At 34.9% G+C, this 15,596-nt stretch overlaps 1 protein-coding gene across 42 annotated transcripts in view; it reads left to right on the forward strand.

Annotated features, from left to right (window-relative positions):
- Positions 1-15,596, forward strand: part of DMD (dystrophin) — a 1,121,556-nt gene that overhangs the window by 836,742 nt on the left and 269,218 nt on the right. For all 42 annotated transcript variants that reach the window (XM_085549559.1, XM_085549432.1, XM_085549489.1 and 39 more), the window contains one exon: positions 12,390-12,507. In XM_085549559.1, coding sequence (XP_085405685.1) covers positions 12,390-12,507 — 118 coding nt within the window. The remainder of the gene's footprint in view (positions 1-12,389; positions 12,508-15,596) is intronic.

Genomic DNA, 15,596 nt, shown 5'->3' on the forward strand with positions numbered 1-15,596 from the left:
TTGAAGCTGTTAGTGCAAGGATTAGCGCTGGAACAAACTGTTTTTCAGACTAACATGTCAAAGGTTTCAGCAATAGTTATATTTTGTTGTTTAAAAATGTGACAAAAAAGGGATTATAAACTTTAGAGCATCTGCAGGAATAGTCTTGGTTTTGGACAATGTTGCAGAGGAGAAATAAGCAATAGGTTTGAAGCTGCTTCCTGATGGTGGAGTAACAAACAGTAGGTGATAGTACGGAAAGCTATTCAGGCTCTCTGTGATGGGTCTTGTTTCCTATCAAGATATTGTCTACTGATGCACATTACCCATATTTATCCATTTGTCAGTGTGTGTATACATAAATACATTTTAGATACATATTTTATGTATGCGTTTTTTTTTTGTTTTTTTTTTTTCTGATGGAAGATATAGTGAGGAGCAACAACAGAATATCAGCAGGTAGCTAGAAGGCTTGGTGACATCAATTTCTAAGCAATAGTTAAGCAGTGACATAGAATTTGAAATATTGAACACGCATTGGAAAATATCCTTCTAATATGAATAGTTGGAAATATGTTTAACATTAAGTCATGAAGGACTGTTAGTGCTCTATCCTTAGACTATCCCAATTGTTGTGCTTTAAGAAAAGAAAACAATCATTGAGTCTTACCCCTTTCACTCTTGGGTGCCAACATACATACACAGATGCTAGTAGTACTACAGTATTGTGGAGGTGCCTTGATTACAGATAGGCTCCTTGCAGCTGTTTTAAATAAGATAAAGCTGGGGAGCAGATGCAGGATTGGTTAAGTGGTTCTGCATTCAGTCAGTTGAGACTCATCAGGTCTCATTAACTCAGGCTGCTCCTGAAAGGCACCGTACTGCTGAGCTGGCCCCAGAAATTAGCTTTCTGTGTTCATACAGTGCTCTGCTTGTATTAGTTAAGTCTGTCTGACCTAAGCTTGTTCTTTACTGAAGCAGCTTTAGTGTCTCTGCCCCATGCGGTATTTAATCCAGAATTTAGGTTAAATCATCCATAGGTAATTGACAATTGACTGCCTTTCCAGAGTGCACAGCTCAAGTATTAGTTATTTGCTCTCACTGCTTTTCCTAGGCCTCCGTCACTCCCACTCATGCTTCTCTCCTGCTGTTCACACTCATTCCTATTCCCTAGCCACCTCTCACCCATGAACTCTGTGTTTCCTTCCCCAGGTGTTTGGACCCACAGAGTTGTGTTCCCAGGTTGGCAGCTTCATGCTGAGCTGCCTTTGTGCACTTGTTCTGAGCCTGAAGCATGCAGCCTCCCTGGATAAGTACAGCTGCAACTGGCTGTTAGGGTAGGATGGATGGGAGAGGGGCAGGGACTGCTGCTCCCCTTTTCACAGGGCTTGTGCCCAGCCTGCAGTGATAAACCAGGCTCCAGGCAGCCCCAGTTGGACATGCAGTGCCACACCCTGCAGGTGTGGCAGGAGGTGGTTTTGTTGTGCTATGTGAGTAATGAATATGAACACACTTTCTGGCTATTACAGGTTTAAGTAATTATTAGTTTGCAGATAGAGCTGCAGTTTAGAGGTAGTGCAATAAATGTGCCATCAGCCAGAAATTACATACAATTGGATGAATGTATAAAAATCTCTCCTCGTGTACATCTTATGTGACTTCAGTTGTTTATGACAGGGAATTGTCCTCCCAAGGAGGAACCTGGATGATCTGATTTCCATATGCTATGTCTCATGCTGTGAAAGATGGTTTGAAATGTTTTTCTTTGATCTACAGTGATGGTAGAGTACAACCAACCATCTTTTCTCTAGGGAACTACCTTGGCATACATAGTGAATCAGTTCTGAGCATTTGTTATCTCTTAGTGCCAGCACATCTGCACCAGTGAAAGAAGTCTAAAACTTTACCAACTGGGTAAAATCATTTAAGATTTTGAAACTACTTTTATTTGTGTGTGTTTTGTTGTTGGTTTTTTACATTTTGAGTAACACAAGCTTACATTCAAGGAAGTTAAAGCAGCCTGATTTAGATCTACCCTGAAAAAGAATAGTAAAGATGAAATCCCAACAACTGTTCCACTGCCGAGAATCTGTTTTAAAAAATAAATTAAAACTACACATCTTCACTATTACCACAGTGTTTATAATATTCTATGTGACTGTTACTGGTGTTTGCTCTTCTTTGGCATTCTATCTCAAATTTCAAAATGACATGTATGTGAGTTCAGGTACCCCTGTGTTAATGGCTGTCATCCTCCATTCTTTCTGTACCCATCTTCAGTAAAGCAGTCCAGACATTTTGTGCTTTCTTTGGCAGCTTGCTGCTGTTTTTCTGTTACAGCAGGGGCCATTTTACTTCTGAACTTACCAGCATGAGACAGACTGAAAGCAAGAGGAGTGTCATGGCAGCAAGCTGGCATGGCAGCACTAGTACTGCAGTACAGATGTGAAAGGATCAACCACTGATGCCTATGTATTCTCCACTAGCCATTCTAAGAAAATGTCTGGCAGACTATTTGGACAAGCTGAGGCATAGTATTCAAACTTGTCAGTGCTTCACAGTTTCGTTTTACTTGATTATTAACAAGAATATATTATACTGTCATAGATAAACTGTTGTTGCTTTTATCTGGTTCTTCAGGGATATGTGGTAATGGCATCTGTTCTGCTTTTGTAATGTTTCTCTTTTACTTCTTAGCACAGTTGTCCAGTCCAGTTTTTATGGTCCTTGGGCATGTTTTTAGAGAGTCCTTCAAGTCTCTTGGAGAATGACTATAGTATACACCTTTGCATTTTTCGGTATTTGGAATGAAGCTATTTAAAAGTATACTCTATAGGGATAAAGCAGAAACAACAGAAATAATACCTTCCTAAACTTTGTTTTCTTGTTCTATTTCATTGCTGATGACAGAGTTGCTTGCCTTCACTTACAGTTCTCAAAATAAATAAGTAATTTTATTTTTTTTTTTTTTATCTGGTGGAAGAAGCCACTGAAAGAAGGGTCTTTTCATAAGTGATAATTTCTAAGTGAGTAGAAAGATTAAGGTCAAAAAGTTGAACAAGAAAGATTTGCCAAGATAGATATAATTTTTCAGCAGCATAGACTGTAAAATACCTCCTAGTTCTTGTGGGCTGGTATTTGCAGAAAGCCAGTGACCTAAGTCTGGAGTCCTTCCAGGATTTAGCTCTTGAAGAACTGCTTGTCACAATCTAGCAACGCTCTTATTTCCATAGAGAGATACAAATCATTAATTTTTAAAAATGTAACACATTTGGAAGCTCTTGTTTCCACCTCCCAATATGGCCTTTCAGTTGAACTGACTTTGTTATGGTAACAGAAGAGGGAGAGACAGAGACAAGGGTCCAGATGCATCTTCACAGTCTCCTAGTTAATTTGGGTTTGCCACCCCTGGAGAATTGACTGCATCAATCCTTAGTTTATCCTTTATATGGTCTGACATTTTCTTGCACTTTACTAGTTTACTGAGTAAAAAGTGAAAATATCACAGATCAGACAAGGGCAAATTTTCAAAAACATTAAACTTGAAAATAATTATCCCATAAGTTTATATATATCACTGTGTTGTGCTTCATGACAAATCATGCGTCAGTGCTAGTAAGGTGGGGTAAAAAAAGGTCTTATTGGCGTGAACAAAGTTAAAAATCAGTGAAAAACTCAAGATCAAGTTGGATTAACTGTTGAAGATGAACGTTTTGTATTAATGAACTGTTAGCTGGCAGTGCTGTAAGCCCTTAGGTTTAGGAGAGGAGATTTGTGAATTCAAAAGAATTACCTCTCATGTTGAAAAACACTATAAAAAAAAGGATGGTACACCTTCATCCTATCTTCAGAGTTATTTTTTTTATTCAGCCATGACTGACACTTTTACAGAAGGGAATTTAGTGAATCCCTGAATGTGATCAGAATTTGTAACGCAAAGCAATATATGACAGTTTATCATATAGCTAAGCTTCCCTTTTGTAGTACAAGGGAGAGCAAGCATATGAAAATAGTCTAAATAAAAACTGTAGGCAAGCCTATGTCTCTCTTGAACTATGAAAGTACTTTGTACAATTTTCATATTTAACAAAGTAGAACAGTAACTAAGGGTAAATAAAAATAACTTGGAAGAGGGAGTTTTCATTCTTTAGTCTCACTAGCAAGTTGACTGTGAACCAAGCTTTCTCCAAAGCAAGAGATAGTTACAAAACTATCACAAGTCACAGAAAATCTTTACTGAGGAAAGATGGCAGTTTTTATAATTTATTTATGAATATAATATGGAGAAAGGTGTTTTCATATTGACTTTTAATGACACTTATTTTAAACTTATTTCATTTTGATGAAAATACTTGTTATGTTTATAGGTGGGCTGTAATTGTACCCCAAAAAATCTCCCTTCTCTTCTTCTGTAAGACTGAAATGCTCAAACTCCTTTCCCCTCAGGCCTCAGTTACTCTTCAGTCACAGAACGGAATCTGAGAAAGATTATTAATTTTGAGAATTTTCTTGGACTTCTTATTAATTAATGAAAAGACCCATGCTTATATATGCACATGCATAAGTATCCATAACAGGAACTTATTGGTTCCTACTCTTGTGCTAGAATTGTGTTTCCATTTGACAAATGATTCTTTGTTTTCTATTTATATCAGATATATTCTTGAGACTGTCATTCAGATAGTAAAACCATATGCTCAGTAAAAGAAAAATGCTGGGTTTGTTTTTTTTTTTTTTTTCACTGAAGTAGAATTGTGTTTCCTTTGCAAGCTACTAATCAATGTCTGCACCTTCTGCCTCCAGCAATGCTTATAAAAGGAAATTTATTAACTGTTCATAGCATGAGTTCCCCTTGTCTGAACAAGGAATGGCTCAGGTTATGTGCTCAAGTTTATGTTTATACATTGCTCTCAGTCAGAAATTGGTGAAATATGTTTAAGTTGCATTATAACTGTGTGAGGGAAGGGGAAACAAGTAGGACTAATGCTTATCTGAGGAAAGAGCACATTGAAAGGGAATTACTGAAAATGCAGGAGGAAGATCTGCTGCCTTTTTGTCTTGCTTTGTACATTTGCTAGTGGCTAAGTTATCTATCTAGGCAATGAGTCACCTGCTTTCCATGTCTTTCTTGTCCTGTTCTATTTAGAAGCATTCCTTACTACAGGCTCTTATGACTTATGTTTGTCTGTGCCTCTTCTGATGGCTTGACAGCACTGCTTGGAAAAGACACTCATGACCTGACACGAGACAGAGCTGATCTAAGGAGTGCTTGTGTAGTCTTGCTAGTCATGTAATGACTAGGTGTCTTTCCACACAGCCTACCCATGGCTGAGTTTCATTCTGTAACATCTCCACTTCACCTGCTTTTTGCGCTACAAAATGACTTGGGGGACCCAACTCAGCCACAGCTCCTACTTCAGTTACTCATAGCAATCAAGCGTGCAGTGCTTAGATCTGTTACTCAACCCAACCCTTATCCTCTTACATCCTGAAGTGCAAATTATATGTTCTGAGTGCTAAATATGTTATTTTCAAAAGACCAGGGTCTCTGTGAAGCCATGGAGGTACGTTGGCATTAATAATTCAGTAATTCCTGCTGGTGACAGGGAACTTTAGAGCTCCCCTTCCAAATTAATTATAAAAGTAAGACTTCCCCAGACCAAATTTTTAATAACCCATTTTACTCTGTGCCACTATTATTTCCTCAACTGTAAAATCTTCTTGTACTTGCAGTATCCACATGATAAACATTGCCTTACTTCCTTCACTGTTAAAGAAATAAATTTTTTTGACTCTACTTTTACCTTCTGTTATTGTTCAACTTAACTATAGCTACTGAAAAAGAAAAAAAAAAAAAGGAAAAAAAAGAGAGAAAAAGAGAAAAAAAAAAGAAAAAAGAAAAGAGCAAATAAGAGCTAGAAATAAAAAGTAAAACCAGCTATCCTTGAACCAGAAATTGAAAACAAACAAAAAGACTGAAAAGACTGAAAGAATCATAGCTTTGGGTTTGAAATCTTTCTATATAAGTGAGGAAGATTTAGACATAAAAACTGGGCTTTTTATTTTGTCTAGTCCTTATCTTTTGGAGCGATAATGAGATATGAATGAAGATAAGGATCTAAGTTACTTGATCTGGCTTAAGGTTATTCCATAGTTTTTTGTCAGATCTTGGTAAATAATAACTGCTCAATGCCTGCTGTTCCCCTTTCCCTCATTCCAAGGGTTTTTGAATTCACAGTAAAAAACTATTGATGTAACAGCTTTGTTTGTTTTTTTGTTTGGTTGTTTGTTTGTTTTTAAAAAGCAAACCCAAACAAACTAAATAAAATCCTCTTTCTTCATTTTACTTTATGCTTGGGAGAATATCTGCTACCATAAGGCACCAAAGGAAAACTTATTTGGCAAATGATGCTGTGCCAATGTGTTTGTTTTCAGTAATTTGCTATTATTGAAGAAAATTTAAGTGAAAGTAGTCAAAGACTTCCAGAGGCTTTAAAAGAAACCTAGGAATTAATTCTGTATTTCCTGAGAGCAGAATACTGATTCAGGCTAATCTTTTCCCTGAAAAAGTTGCATAATCAGGAGAGCATCTTTAGTCAAGCTCTTAGTTTTTCTTTCCTATGAAAATATAGTAGCTTTTTTCTTAAATTATATTTTTTAAAAAGGTCAAAATACTTGCTAGTTTTGCCTATGTTCATGTTTGTTTGTTACTGTTGTATGCCAGGTAAACATACTTTCTTTTATACTGTGTGACAGAGTTAACAGTTTACTTTGATTTTGAAGTGCTTTGACATGTACAGTTTTCACAGGATCAATATCAGATAAAAAGAAATGGTACTGTCACCATAATCCAAAAAACAAACAAACAAACAAACAAAAACAATCAAACCCCAGTAAATCTAAAATGAAAGCTGCAGCTTTGAGAAACAGAACAGCTGTTTTCCTTTTTCTTCATAATATATGTTTGTAAGCACAGTGAAAATATCCTGACTCTGAAAATGATTACTTATATGGGAGAAAGAAAATGGCCAAATTTGAAGACAACTCTCTGAAAATGGCTGTGTGCTGAAGGACTTCTGTTCTGCCAATATGGAACCTGGGGAAGCTCTGTACCTCCTAAAAATGGTCCCATCATTGAAGTTATTTCATGTGATTGCATGCAAGGACATCAGATATCCTGGAATAGTTTTGCCTAATTACTTTGATAATCAAGTAACAGATAAACTCACATTTGTTTAGATGATGTTCATACTATATTGCAAACAGAAATAGTGTCAAAAAGCCAAGTTCTGTGGGGAAAAGACTGTAATTTCATATGCAGTTCAATTTTACTCAGATTTACTCCTTGAGCTGTCACCCCTTTTCAGTTGTGAATTCTTACACTTAATTTATCACCATGTTCTTTTAGTTGAATGGATCTCCTAGCTAAATATCTGAAAGTTTAAATGCTGTCCCGCTTGTTGCACATTCATCTTTAGATTTGCTCCTTCTGAGGCTAGAGTACATTCTGCTTTCCTAGACTTGCTTTGAGCCATATTACTGTTATTTTGCAACTTATGTCTATGCCTCCTTTTTCTCAAGTTGATACCCATTATGGTGGTCTGTGAAAATAGAAAAAAAAATTAAAATTTCAGTGTGCCGTGGCTGACTTGAAGCCTCCCAGTAAGGATTATTCCTGTACTTGGAATCCACTTGTGAACTTGATCCCTGCTGAATGTACTTTTCCTTGCCGACTACCCTGTTTGTTGATTCAGTTCTAGAGCAGTATGGCTGACTTTCACAGACAGTGAAAGTGAGTAAAAGAGAGGGTGATAATTTCCCCATCTCCAGCCATCACAATGGTCTAACGTTGTTGGTCAAACTGTTGAGATTTAATTACTCTTATCAATGGTTTGATTACTTAATGTAAAAAGCATGTTGCACTTTTTGCTGTCAAAACTTTGTGGTATAAGCCAGTTTTCTTAAGCTGTACAAGTACAGTTCTCAGATATTTATAATGCCACCAACATAATTTCTTGATTTACTGTCACAAAAAGTATACAAAAAGTTCCACTACACTTTTCATATCTCTAGTGAGACACCTGATACTCTGTGACTTGTGGCTTTCCCACAGCATCACTAATGGTGTTGATATATTCACAAAGCCAGTGGTAAGGGCTGGATAGGCAGTTTTTGAGTGGGCCTTAAGTAGGCATAAAAATAAATACTCATGGAAAACTTAAGTTACAAAAATTACTCAGGCCATAGTGCCCCATCTGTTAGTGTTTTGCTTTCATGACAGGTACCAATCAGCTAGCAATGCTGGTGAATAGTAAGTCTAGCTCTTCATGTTATCTTTAAATTATACATGCTTTGGAGGGAAAACACAAACCAGCTAATAGCCAAAACAAAAATCGTCTTAAAAAGAAAACTCCACTGCATGTAAGTACATCAATTATTTCATAATTTTATTTTTAATTGCAGACAGTACATAAACCATCACTTTCTCTCCTATTCCCTTATTGCTTAGTGTCACGAAAGGAAATTTAAGTTGTGCTTGGGTGGAATAACTTAACAAAGCCATTTTTATTATGCAGATGAATTGTAGGTGTAGCATATCTACATTTCTGAAATTGTTAGCAAGCCTTTTTTTCCAAAGCTTTCTGTCTTTCTAGGTGTGTATTTAACACATTATATTTAGAGAGCGAATCAACTTTAAGAAACTCAGTTGTATTCAGTGAAAGCTGTCACAGCTATACAATTTGGTCAGGAAGCAATTGCTTCAATTTTTGTTTAAACTTAAGATTTAGATTCTAAGATTTTTCAAAAGATGAGCAAACCATTTCCACAATGACTGTTCTGTGGAATTTTGCTTTTCCTATAAATAGCATCATGAGTTTGGAGGAGCAAATATGTTTTTAAGAAATATTTGATTTTCCTTTCTTCCATTCCTGTATTAATTATTCAACACAAGAATTACTTTAGTGGTCTACTAGTTGATCTCATTAAGCACGGATGGTAGTGACTATAATGAAAGCATCCCAAATGTTTGACTTTTAGTCTTTGTCTATGCCTTGTTTCTGACAAAATGGTACTTCTATCTTACTCTTAATTATTGAGAGGATCTGACTAACTCTCTTTTTTGACCAAACAAAATCTTTTTACTTACACAGTACTAGCTTTCTTAAGTAAAAAAAAAAAAAAAAAAAAAAAAAAAAAAAAAAAAGTGGGTTCTCACTTTACTTACTGTTTTATTTTATATTCTATGCATTATAAAGCTTGAGAATATTTAATTTTACACTTCCCTTCATTCAGTTTTTCAGTTTATTTTTAGCATTTTTTCAGTAGCTGATTTAAACAATTTAATCTATTTCTTAACCTCCATTTTGTGTAAAGAAATCATAAAAGTTAGAAACCTGAAAATTAGGTTTTTCTTCTGAGCAGCTGCTGTCCACAAATGTGGAAAGATTGTTGAAAATGAATAGCATCACTTTCTGACAAACTGTAGATGAGTTTGATGACTGAATCTCATCTTCCCATTACTGCACTGTCTCCAAGCACTCTTATGCTGACATTCATACATATATGGAGGAAAAAGAAAAGCTCTTTTGAGTTTAATGATGTTTATTTTTACAACTAAGTGATCCATAATCATTATTTTTTTGCTTCTGTTCACCTACAAGTATTATTTCACATTGATTTATTGATTAAAATATGGTCTATAATATTTAGCAGTGTTCATTTGTGTGTGTTTTTGGAACATAAGGTAAATGACAATAAAGGGACATTACATGTACATGAACAGAGGTGTTTATAGAATAAAAAATAGTTTTGTTGATGACTTCCTAAGTGTTTGTACTAGTGTTTTTGGTGACTTGATGAGGACTGGATATATTTGTGTTTAACTTATTTTGAATAATCTTTCATAATAACATAGTTTTTTGTATAATCCATTTTTAAATAGCACGGAAGAGTTGTTTTGATGTGCTAACATTTATTATCAGAGGCATCTGGTCTCTTACATCTGGAGTGCATCCACCAGGGTGCTCCTGTTAATGGGCTTTTCCTCCCATAGCTTTTGTAACAACTTCTAACAATTTCCACTAGCTTTGAAATGAGGATCTAGTTTTACAGTATCAAATATTTGGTTGAATTTTAAAAGGTTTTACGAGTGTATTCATATATGTATTGCTGCTTGATATTTTGCTGTTTTTGTTTTAGTGTGTCCCATCTAAACCTTCACAGTTGTTCCAGTTTTCTCCCTGAACTGAACTCAAGTTTAGTGATCTTTTATTGTGTGTTTATCAAAGAACAGCAGACTCTTTCTTCTGTACTGCAAGCATAGTCTGGTTGGAGTCTCAGGCTTGATCAGATAAATCGTTATATTAAAATCATATGAAATATGAAAAATAGGGAACTTCAGGTAACAGTTTGGAATTCACTATTGATGTGAGACCATAGAATAATATAATTTGCTGGCACTCTTCTAAACAGTTTCTAGCTAGAAGAAGGAGAGAAAAAGGGAAATATTGCTTTGTAGGCCATGTAATTATTTGAGAATGTTGTACTTATTTTAATGTTCCTTCTGCACAGTCCGTTTTGGTAATGCGTATAATGCAGATGTTGTTAGGTTGCAATGGGACTGCTGCTGCCATTATAAAATTCATGTCACTCATTAACTTGTCTTCTTTGAAAATGAAGTTTTGAAGGCACGTAGATATCTAAAAGTAGTAGCTGCCTCTGTAGATTTTATTTCTTTTTCTTGAATGCTTTCGCTAAGGACTGATTTCTAATGAGAAATGTACCCTATCCTTAATTACGCAAGATGCTGCATTAACTGAATGTTTCTGTATGTAATCTAATCAGTACAGAAGAGAAAATACCACCCAAATGTTTAGGTATGAATTTAGAAGTGAGATGTAATAGGTCTTCAATGAACATCTTTTACAGAAGCTAAAGGCAAGAATTTCATAGGATATAACTGATTGTGTATCTTGAAAATGTCCTTTTTTTCCTGAAGAGCTTTAAACTGAACAAAGTGAATGGGGCTTCTAGCTTGCTTTGATGATACATGTTGTGCCTGTGATATTCCGGTGCTCTTTTCTATAATCCCATTCAACAAAATATGATAGTAGGCCTTTACTTGTCACCTTAAGCTTGGTGAAATTACATAACTCTAATTTCAGTTGGGAGACCAAATTTAAGGTCAGAATGCAGGTCTTTCTCATGCACTGCAATCGGTGAATTAGAGCTTTAAAAAATAAAATATGATTATTTGAAATAAAAGCATTATAAGAAAACAAAACAAGACAATAAAACAGTCCAAACAAATGACTGTAAACAGATGAATATATTTACAGACTATCTATTCACTCTGTGCATAAGGGCTCCAAGAAATAAAAATGATTCACTGAGTATTGTTATGAGCTTCATACCTGTCATACTCTTGTGTTCTGGTGACCCAAAATTGTGGGCAGAAATATAATCTCACCATAATTTGATAATATATTTTGCTGCTTACAACTCCTAATTCTGAGAAGGCTAATGAATGTCTATTCTGGAAGCTATGTGAAGGAACTTGTAGTTGCGATATGATTCTTATCTGGGAAGCCATTCTACTGATTCCTTTTTTGCTGTTCCCTATTATTTCAGTGAAAGTTAAACTCTGTAGATTCTGTATGCCTTACTTTTATTGAGTTATTATTTTTTCTTGTATCTCAAAGTGTTGCATTTCAGTATTCATTACATCCTTAAGATCATTTGTTATTCTGAATCCTGCCTTTTTCCCTTTGAGTAGCTCTAGATCCACTTCTGTTTTAGTCAGGTTGCCTGGGCTTTGTGTATCTTCATGGCTAATAGAAATCACTTTGACTTGTAATTGCATTTCTATTAGGTAGCTTTTAAAGACAGAAAAGTCTACATTGACAGTCTTGTGTTGGCTTTGAACTAACAGATAGTAATTCAGTAGCCTTAAAATATTAAGAAACAGTATTAATTAGATTTCATGAGTTAGAGAAATACTATATAACCTGCTAATAACGTAAACCCCCCGATCTTTTTGAAAAGAAGAAGAAAAAAAAAAAAAGTGTGAAGTCTAAGAGAATATTATTCTTTCTGTGGGTTTGTAGAGGAAAAGGTTTGTGGTCATGCTCGCATAATTGGAGACTGCCATTTTATGCTTAGTTTTATAGGTTTTATTTTTAATGATTATTACAAGATCAATATCATTTTACATACATACGTATATGCCTGTAATGTAGGTACTTATAGAAAAAGTAATGACAATATTTTTAAGACCTAGACCAAATTCTTCATTTAATGTAAATAGCAAAGTATGTCAAACTGGCATAGAAAAAAGGCACTAAATATGGTCTTCTCAATGGTTCTACATGCTTTTTTCTTTGTTTATTTTTATATTTCTTTGCAACTAGGCAATACTACAAGATCTGGAGCAAAGACGTCCCCAGCTGGATGAACTAATAACTGCAGCACAAAATCTAAAAAACAAGATGAACAATCAAGAGGCCAGAACAATAATTACTGACCGCAGTAAGTGATGATTCTGCTATCATATGTTGTTTCAGGATATATTGTAACACTTCATATGCGTAGCGTTTTGTAGATATGTTATGCATTCATTCTTAAAAGTAGAGTTCGTTTAAAAAACAGTTCTCACAGAAATTTTTCAGACTGTTAGTAGGTCAAATGTATGTGAAAGTCAGTGATGATGGATTTTTGAAACTTTCACCTAAAATTTTATATTAACTTCATAGTTGAAACACATTGCAACAATTATAGAGTGTGATCACCAGAAGTAAAGAAATACATTTATTCTTAAAAGAAGAAAGTGGCAACATCAAGCAAACAAAACAAAACAAAAAAAGAGAGAGAATTCATAGTATAGCTGTACATTTGAGAGAAGCTTTCAGTTCCACTCCTGTAGTACAGCAGCAGCCTCTTATTTCATCTCTTCTCAGATGGTAGATGCCTGATAATGCATACTGGGTTTATTAGTTCTTCGATTTTGATTTCCCTTTTCAGAATTAACCAACTAACTGTATACAAGATAGAAAATTAGTAGATGAAGTTTCAGAAAAAAGTTTGTGGAAGTAGTGTTGTTACCCTTGGATACGTGCATCTCCTTGTTTCCTTCAGCATAGGGTGAAACACACACTTTCAAGATCAGCAGCCATCTGTGGCAGATTGTTCAATAACTTTGTTTTTTACTTTGGTTACTTAGGACTAAAATACAAGAACAAAAAATGTCTTATGGTCTGTATAGGTGGTAACTACAAGGATGGTAACAGAAGATATAAGTAAAGGGGAACTCACCAGTGATGACACTTTAACTGAAGGAGCTGAGGCAATCTTCACCAGCAAGCAATCAACAAGAGATGCTGCCTCAGTGAGGGTCAGCCCTTAAATGAGGTCTCAGAGGAGATGGAGTCGAGCTCCACCCCTCCCGGGTGCACAGCTACATTACTCTCACCTGTGCTCCCGCAGCTGACCCAACATTTGCTGCAGCTGATTAATCAGTGGTTCACGCTGTGATAGAGGTGCCCACAGCCAGCTCACTGTGGATGCAAACTGTTCAGGATGTCTTGGTCTGGAGGCCAGGAAATTGCTCCCTGAATAATCTGATTATGTTGTGGATGTAGATATAGGCTAAGTTTTTCTATTCCCATAATTTTAAATAAAATATTTGTGACCTCTTTCTCCCCTCCACTTCCCCCCCTCCCCCCCCCCCCTTTTTTTTTTCTTTTTTTTTTTTTGTTTATAACTTTCCAGAATGTTTTAAAACCACATTGCACTTTTGGCTGCATTGTTTGATATTGCTTTTATGTTACATAAGAAACTGTTTCTTTTTGGCATGTAATTAATTTTAGAATCACATACTCAGTTGAATTCAGATGCAGTTTATATATACACCTTAACTCTACAGCTCATATTCAAAGCCAGTATGTGTAGAACTCCCATCAGCATTTTAATGCATGTTTTCATTTTTAATTCTGAGACAAGTCGTCAGAAGATAAGAACTGTAGATTTTACATGAAATGCAACCATAATTCCTATAAGCCCACATGAGAATTGTATGCATGACAAGATTTCTTTCTGTTTGAAAACTGCATTTTGCTTTAAGTGAAATCGACTTCTAAGATATATTAAATGCTTCATTCTCATTTAGTAAAAAAGGAAAGCAAGCTATCAGACTGTAAATCATGAAAGAATACGTGGTATCCAAGCTATATTATAACTTCCAACAGTAGCTGGTAGTATGGTGAATTTATTTTATGTAATGGTTCCTTAGATTATATATATAAAAACTCCCCAAATCGTTAGTCAGTTTTGAGTTTAAGGTACACAGGATTCATTTTTGCTATGATTTAGCAGTTCATCTTCTGTGATGAAACTGGAAATATACTTGACTGCAAATCTGCAACTTACGATACTCTAGATAAAAATAATCTCCCTTCATGGTTTTTCAGATATGTGTCTTGCTGTTGTATAACATCGTCTGATGTTAACCTGTTCTTAATGAAATAATTTAAAACCAAACAAATTAGAAATACATCTGTTTTTCTGAAACAGAGGAAAGTAAACTGTGATGAGCAACAATTTTGATCCAGTTTTCTGAGGAGGCAAAATATATTTGTTAAGTTTTTGTCCTACTTAGTTTATATTTGTTTGACTGTTGCTATTATACTCAATAGGTATTTGATACTTCTGAATTTTAAAGAGATTGTGATATTTTCAGGGGGACGGGGAAACAAAACAAAAAAAAAAAAACAGACTTTACAATATGACACAAGCTTTTTTTAGAAAATAAAAACAATTTAAAAAGAAGTAAAAGTAAAGTAAATGATAAAAGTAAATGATTTCCTCTGAAGTTTTTTTCCCCTCACTCATACTTCATTATCTGTAAGAAATTTCAGGAGCTCACTACATAAAAGAACTTGACAACAGGGAGGAATGCTACTATGATGTTTACATTGTATTATTTTAAAATCCCTGTTTATACTATGTAAATCATAGCATACAATTTGCACATTGTATAATACCTAATAATAATTATATTTAGCCTTGGGTTCTTGGAAAATGCAGGATGCATCTGTGCTCTTTTAGTGTCCTTGATAAAGCATTCTTTTCTAACAGAACCATATGCTATATAATAACGTTTTTCTCTACATAATGCATCACAGCTCTAAAACACTTTCTTTTACTGCTGATGAAAATGTTGTTTCTTAAGCTGAATGAGTTTATAGACAACTTTGAATATAGTAAAGTAATTACAATTGAAAATTCATTTAGTTTTCCATCAGTTACTATGTATTGAATACAAAAAGCCAGTAATGAGTCAATATATGAACATACCAATAGATTTAAAAACAAACAAACAAACAAAAAACAAACAACACCTTCAAGTCTTAGAATTAAGAAAGTAATTACAAAAGATACATTAAATCTTGTTATGTTCTTGAAATGTAAGAAACTTTAAATAGCAGGCATTCCTGCTGCTGTGTTCACACATATGCAAAGATAAAGATGAATAACCTTTTTGTGGTTTTACTGTGCTAGTAATTTACATCTCAATTTTGTAATTTGGTTTCTGAATGTGTAAGTGATAGAGAGGAGGTAAG

This window comes from Coturnix japonica, chromosome 1, assembly GCF_054131305.1.
Source record: "Coturnix japonica strain WE chromosome 1, WE-NBRP24, whole genome shotgun sequence".
Lineage (NCBI taxonomy): Eukaryota > Metazoa > Chordata > Aves > Galliformes > Phasianidae > Coturnix > Coturnix japonica.